The 7,201-nt window shown below is 42.0% G+C and overlaps 1 protein-coding gene across 2 annotated transcripts; it reads right to left on the bottom strand.

The window, feature by feature from the left end:
• Positions 1–268: 268 nt before the first annotated feature.
• On the bottom strand, positions 269–6,882 carry LOC115135907 (E3 ubiquitin-protein ligase RNFT1-like). Of its 2 annotated transcripts, XM_029671095.2 has the most exons (10): positions 6,669–6,882; positions 6,427–6,518; positions 5,473–5,936; positions 5,296–5,372; positions 5,106–5,206; positions 3,968–4,121; positions 2,061–2,219; positions 1,846–1,911; positions 1,566–1,667; positions 269–1,378 (listed from the first exon to the last, which is right to left on the bottom strand). In XM_029671095.2, the coding sequence occupies exons 2-10, from the start codon at positions 6,453–6,455 to the stop codon at positions 1,244–1,246; spliced, it is 1,287 nt and encodes a 428-aa protein (XP_029526955.1). In that variant the 5' UTR covers positions 6,456–6,518; positions 6,669–6,882; the 3' UTR covers positions 269–1,243. The 2 variants fall into 2 exon arrangements, with proteins under 2 accessions (XP_029526955.1, XP_029526956.1); XM_029671096.2 differs by lacking the exon at positions 6,427–6,518.
• Between the last annotated feature and the right edge of the window lie 319 nt (positions 6,883–7,201).

Below are 7,201 nucleotides of genomic sequence, written 5' to 3'. Positions count from 1 at the left end.
ACATTTCTGGGATCTTTTATTTCAGCTCATGAAACATGGGACCAACACTTACCAGGTTGTGTTTATATGCCTTCAGTTCACTTCTATGGCAGGCCTAATGGAACATTAGATAATATGGTACATATGTTTCATGTTACTGTGAATTCCTCCTGAGAACAGTATGTGAACAGGGACAGGCTAGATTGATGCTTTTCTGTGTGTCCCTCAGACCTCTGCACACTTCATTTTAATGATGAATGGATTGTAAATAACTGAAAGACAAAGTTGGTTCATAACAAGCTTAAACATTGTGTGTATTATATGAGTAAATGTAAACGCCCAGAGCCAATTTGCATCTAGGCTATAATTGAAAAGAAAAGGAATTTTATATATTTAATTTCATTTGTTGATTGAACAACTTTATGCAAAAAAAAAAAAAAAAAAAAGTCACTACATAGTTAAATATGATAAAATAAATGGATTCTCCCAGTCTTGTTTTCAAAAAGGATGTAACCGTCATTGCTTTAGAAAAATATTTTAAGGATCGAACCAAATCTCATATTTGTCATCTGGAAAACAAAATGTAAAAAATCTGACTTCATTTGAAAATAATAAATCCCCAAAATGAAGAACTTCTTAAATAGCAACCTTGGTGTTTGTTATTGTTTCCCAATGTGTTGAATACATTTTGTTCTTTAACCACTACTAGTCTGAGTGCCTGTATCAGACACAGAATGGCATCCCCTTTGCAACACGCTGTCAGTTTGTGCTGTCTTGCCAACTCCTATGGTCAATGGCAAACACAGATGTGGTAACAGGCTATTCCCTGACAGCTGGCCTAATAAAGAGGCTGTCTGGTCTGTTTTTTTAGGCTGGCTGTGAAAACAAAAAACATGAATATTTCCACATCATGATAAAAAATTCTAAACATTTGAAAAGAAAAGGAACTAAAAACAGCACTAGAGGGCATGCAGAGAGAGAACAGTCAGTCAGTCGTGTAGAAAAGTGAAAGTTGGAGAGGGAGTTACAGTTGCAACAGTAACATGCCAAGGTGCTGAATGCATCCCAATCCTATTGCAAATATTATGCGCCCTTACTGACGTTGGCCAGTAGTAGGCACAGCCCTTAATGAATGGAGGAACAGTTTGGTCATCAGCATCACAAGCCAATGATGAGTGGAGTATTGCTGTTAATACAACTGTCATTCACACATCGCAAACAGTGTCTAAGAGTCTCCACTTCTTTCCTACATTGTCTCCTTCTCTCAGTAGATTTGGAGGTAAGGTGACGTGGCCCCGTCCCTCCACTTGTGGACCTTGTCTGTGATGGCCGTGCAGCAGAGTGGACACATCTTCTCCCGGTTGAACCAGAGAGCAATGCACTCGTCACAAAAAATGTGCTGTTGTTGAGAGAGAATAAACAGGCATTCTTTATCCAACCATGTGCAGAATCAAAAGGAACACAATGAGTATCCCCTTGTGTGGCTGGAATATTGAAATCAAAATATAATGTGTAACTACACAGTAGGAGTAAAGAAAAGTCAATAATATTAGTGTTTTCCATCTCATGGATGAGTGGTGTCTCACCTGACACAGGAGGGCCCTTGGGTCTCTGTACTCTGCCTGACAGATAGGACAGATGTCCCCAGCCTCACTGCACTGGCTCCTGGTGGCTGCTGCCCCCGTGTGCTGAGGAGGAACAACGCATATTTACAACCCACAAAGTCCTCTAAACTCCTTACAAGTGTCGCAATTATACTCACATGATACACATGAGCAAGACTGTTCAAGACAGTAGTCACTTGTCAGTCAACCCACATACCACCACTAAGGAAACAGTAAACATGATGTATTTAAAGTACTGTACCTCGCCACTGAGAAATATCCTCACAGTTTTCTGGAAAGACCCCCACTGTCCATACAATCCTAAAAGCTACATTTAAAAAGTATGAGTTACGTACATTTAAACAAAAGGTGAAAAAAATACAATTTAGCAGTTTTCAGAATTTCCACTACTAAGGAGCCACTTCAAAGCATACATCTTTGATAAATGCAGTGTGATGCAGTCATAAGGTCAGTCACCTTGAGTATGAAGTAGACCAAAGCCAGCAGAACTCCCAGGGTGAGGCCAGTATTTCCATCCACTTTCTGGTAGGTGACCAGGTAGCGGAACCATAGGGGGGTGGGAGCCACAGCCTGGTACACCTGGCCCACCTCTTCAGTCAGCATGTACCACCGTCCCTGGGGACAGACAAAGGCATAGATGAATGCTTTCTCTCCTTAACTTTTGGGCCCCCAAAATGCTGGTAGAACCTACAGTTATTTCGGAAAGTATTCAGACCCCTTGACTTTTTCCGCATTTTGCTATGTTACAGCCTTGTTCTAAAAATGGATGAATCCCCCCCCCTTATTTACACACAATAACCCATAAAGGCAAAAGTTATTGTTTTTAAATTCTAGCAAAAAATCTGAAATATCACATTTACATAAGTATTCAGACTCTTTACTCAGTACATCGTTGAAGCACCTTTGGCAGCGATTACAGCCTCGAGTCTTCTTGGGTATGACGCTACAAGCTTAGCACACCGGTATTTTGGGAGTTTCTCCCATTCTTCTCTGCAGATCCTCTCAAGCTCAGTCAGGATGAATGGGAGCGTCGCTGCACAGCTATTTTCAGGTCTCTCCAGAGATGTTCAAATCGGGTTCAAGTCTGAGCTCTGGCTGGGCCACTCAAGGACATTCAGAGACTTGTCCCGAAGCCACTCCTGCGTTGTCTTGGATGTGTGCTTAGGGTTGTTGTCCTGTTGGAAGGTGAAACTTCACCCCAGTCAGAGGTCTGGAGCAGGTTTTCATCAAGGATCTCTCTAGCTCTCTGTACTTTGCTCCAGTCATCGTCTCCCAGTCTCTGCCTCTGAAAAACTTCCCTACAGCATGATGCTGCCACCACCATGCTTCACTGTAGGGATGGTGCCAGGTTTCTTCCAGACGTGACACTTGGCATTCAGGCCAAAGAGTTCAATCTTGGTTTCATCAGACTAGAGAATCTTGTTTCTCATGGACAGAGTCCTTTAGGTGCCTTTTGGCAAAATCCAAGTGGGCTGTTATGCCTTTTACTGAGAAGTGGCTTCAGTCTTGCCACTCTACCATAAAGGCCTGTTTGGTGGAGTGCTGCAGAGATGGTTGTTCTTCTGGAAGGTTCCCCCATCGCCACAGAGGAACTCTGATCACTCTGACAGAGTTCCATCGGGTTCTTGGTCACCTCCCTGACCAAGGCCCTTCTCCCCTGACTGCTCAGTTTGGCCGGACGGCCAGCTCTAGGATGAGTCTTGGTGGTTCCAAACTTCTTCCATGTAAGAATTATGGAGGCCACTGTGTTCTTGGGGACCTTCAATGCTCCAGAATTGTTTTGGTACCCTTCCCCAGATCTGTACCTTGACACAATCCTGTCTCGGCGCTCCAAGGATAATTCCTTCGACCTCATGGCTTGGTTTTTGCTCTGACATGCAGTGTCAACTGTGGGACCTTATATAGACAGGTGTGTGCCTTTCCAAATCATGTCCAATCAATTGAATTTACCAAAGGTGGACTCAAATAAAGTTGTAGAAACATCAAGGATGATCAATGGAACAGGATGCACCAGAGTTCAATTTCGAGCCTCATATTAAAGGGTCTGAATATTTACGTAAATAAGGTATTACAAAAAAAATGTTTTTGCTTTGTCATTATGGGGTATTGTGTGTAGATTGATGAGGAAAATGATTCATTTAATCCATTTTAGAATTAAGCTGTAATGTAACAATTTGTGCTGCAATTTCTATTTCAGTTCTTCACAGTAGAGACTAGAGCAATCTGTCACCTGTGTCTGGCAAGAGCGAATGAGCATAGCCTACTTGTAGTCACACAACTGGAGAGAGCATCCTTCCATCTGTGACAGAAAAATGTACAATTGTATAGTGGATCAATAAAGCTGTATTGTATTTCTTCGTTACCTGGGCTCTGTAGGTCACCAGGTTAGAGGGCAGCAGTAGGATAAGGCACTTAAACCCCATGATGAGGAACTTGAGTGTGAAGTTGGTGATGCCCACCACCCATAGGACCTCCCAGAAACCTAGGGGCTCAACAGCTGGGTTTAGGAAGATGAGGCTGAGAACGAGGGAAAGATGTGGATTACATATTATGCTCCTGATGATTTTAATTTTGGTTTCTTTTGTGTATTATGTCACTATGTCAACCGCAAATGTTCACAATAAGGTTTTCCTATTCTATTGTATTCGGTTTTCTGCTCTGGGCCCGGTTTCCTAAAAGCATCTTAAGGCTAAGTTCATCGTTAGAACTTCAATAGCAGCATTGTTAAATCTCTGAGCTGTTTCCCAAAAGAATTGTTACTAAAGTTGCACTTGACAAATCTTGTTATAGAACAGCTGTGCTTCGTTAGATGAGTTTTTTCCTTACCATGTCACTGTATACACAGAAGACCTCCACTAAACATAGAATCAATATGTTTATCTGTCTCTCTGTGACCACTGATAAATTCACAAAAAAGTTGACTACAAATACAAAGTTGCCAATGTCGAAGGATATAAAGATGATTCAAATGAAAACAGATAATTGAATTAAAAGATGAATAGCTTACAGTATATGCTACAGGCCTATATCATTTAAAATGTTTAAATCAATTTCATGTTCATTCAACTGAGTTCTATTTAGCTAATTGGAGGCTAATGTTACATTTTTTGACTGATTTCATGAGGTGTAACAACATGTGCGCATTGTGGCGGAAAATCTTGATTTAGTGCATTATTGTAGGGTAAGCATTAGAATAATAGTGATATCTTTCTAGGAGCTGCTCCATCATCAGTATTGTGGAAAAACTTGAATGTTAAGTTAAGATTTGAATGGATAAAGCTGATCCAAGAGCAGCTCTGCCTTTCCTTCGGTCCTATCAGTATCGACACAGGCCTCAACGACGTATTTAGTGAACGTTCTCGGAAATCACGTTACATCTTCGGCCTTTGTAGGAAAGACGCATCACTTAAAAACACTTGTAAAACATATTCCATTGCTATCGGGAAGTTGGGCCCAGGTCTGCTCTGGTAAGGGAAGTAAGGGGAAACGGAAGTGTCTCACCAATAGTAAAGTGTCTCAGTGAGAAAAGTGTAGTAAAGCAGGAGTGTGGAGGATGCCAGGAAGAGGAGCAGCCATACGCACTCTATCTTTGACCGACGATCCTGAGGAGATACATGAAGGATCATATTCAGAGGTTTGAAACACTGATGTAGAAATGAATGAAGAAAGAGTGTTACTGTTAGTGACTTACCTGAAGAAAGACTTGGGTTTGAATGTTCTTATTCACATAAAGAAAAGTTGTAAATAAGCCAACTCCAACAGCTAGACCTGCAACAATGTCATGAATGATATTTCTTTCAAACTAACTTGAGATAAATAAAAAGTTGTTCCTGACTGTATAGCTATGTTATTGTTGCCCGACACTTACCTAGGGCATGTTGGATGACCAGTTTAGCACAAAGGATGATTATGAAAGGAAGACTCTTCTGAACCCAGCGGAAGAGGTAGCGCAGCTCCAAGAATGAGGTGCTGGGCTCCCCTGACCCCTGATCAGCTTCAGCCGGGTCCACCTCACTGGGCTCACTGTGGGAGTGCTGGTGTCCCCCACCATGTGAATGGGAGTGGCTGTGGGAACTGGTTCTGGAACTGGCTCTGGACCTACGGGATGACGCCCCTCCTCTATATGACTCCCAGGACCCACTGGAGAGGATAGGTACCCGGACCGCTCCACTAGTCTCCGGGACAGCAGAGCCCCCTGTAGTCCCTGCTGGTGTCCTGGTCAGTAGCGTCAGAGACAAACCATGTCCTGCCTGATGGACACCCAGCTCACTGGAGTTAGGCTGCATCACAGTTGGGGATACCCTCGATTTCAACGTTCTTTTGGAATCACTCCTTCAACAAATAAATCGTTAGAGGTTAAGGAGGAAAGACAAGATACCGTGTGGTTATAAATGTGCAGATGCTAGCTAACAATCTAGCGGACTTTTTCAAGCTATGTTCGCTAGCTAGGCATAGCTACAGTAACTTACAGGTTGTTGACAGCATAAACAAATAGTGATGCAGCCTAGTAATGTTACTTTGGCTGGCTAAAAGCACAGTCAAATTCAGGATGGTGTTTTCATCAATATATATCAATACACACTTTTGTATTTGGTCTCTCTAGCAACTGTTTTCTCTTTTGTTTACATTTAGGGAGTGACAGTTAGCTAGCTAACGTACATGAGTAGCTAGCGAAACAGCTAGCTAACATGAACTGTGTCGTTAACTGTGGCAAGCTGTCAGATCAACATTACAATTGACCGCTTTTTGACAAATATAAATATCATGAAGAGGTTGTTGACCGTGTTGGCACTGATTACATGATTTTAAAAAGGACCCTTACTTCACCAAGTAAGTCGACTGAAAACACATATTTACAGCAACGACCTGGGGAATAGGTTCTGCATGGGAGAGGAGGGGGGATGAATGAGCCACCTGGAACATGATAGAGATGGCAGTTATCTAACAGTACAGTAGTTAGCTTTCGGGTGATAGATCTTTTCCAAACGGCTAACGTTAGCAGCTAGCTAGGCTACTGTTGTTATAACGTTTCTTTAGCAATGCAAGCAGAAAGGTTTAAAATACCTGTCATACTGAGTCTAGAGTTTCATGACAAGCCACCGTTCTCCATCGAATAATCTGTCCAAAACCCACAATTGAACGAAAATAAAAGAAACAACCTAAAAGAAAACTAATTCGCAAGTTAATAAACCATAATCCTATCGTTTGGGAGCATAGAGCTAGATAGAGGACTCAACTTTATATCTGTGCCATTATTCGCCTTATGTAGCCCCGCCCACTTGACCCAGTTCCATTCTGATTCGATTTTGTTTCCGTTTCACAACTTCCCGTCAACGCTAGCTAATAATATAAAACCGCACATCATTAACACGTCTTAACAAATAAACAAAAACATGGCTCACATTTGGGAACACACACACATGGCTATTTGGAGGTCGGATGATAACCATAGACCATCCTTCCATGATTAATTGATCAAATTGCCTGAAATTACGTATGGGTACATTTTAATTAAGTCGTGCTCACCTTGGGAGTGGATGGTTCCACTATGAAAAATTACAAGAATACAGACGCCTATCAGTACCTCCACAGTGGGA

Source organism: Oncorhynchus nerka, linkage group LG10 (assembly GCF_034236695.1).
Source record: "Oncorhynchus nerka isolate Pitt River linkage group LG10, Oner_Uvic_2.0, whole genome shotgun sequence".
NCBI classification, from domain to species: domain Eukaryota; kingdom Metazoa; phylum Chordata; class Actinopteri; order Salmoniformes; family Salmonidae; genus Oncorhynchus; species Oncorhynchus nerka.
The sequence above is the reverse complement of the archived record's forward strand: the minus strand, read 5'-3'. Positions and strand labels throughout refer to the sequence as shown.

What these genes read in the sequence shown, in the direction of transcription:
- LOC115135907 (XM_029671095.2), bottom strand. Translation starts at nt 6,455, where the DNA reads ATGTGTTTTCAGTCGACTTACTTGGTGAA. An exon ending in ACTGAGACACTTTACTATTG is followed by an intron (nt 4,122 to 5,105) that starts GTGAGACACTTC and finishes CCTCGTTCTCAG; the next exon opens with CCTCATCTTCCTAAACCCAG. An exon ending in GGATATTTCTCAGTGGCGAG is followed by an intron (nt 1,668 to 1,845) that starts GTACAGTACTTT and finishes GTTCCTCCTCAG; the next exon opens with CACACGGGGGCAGCAGCCAC.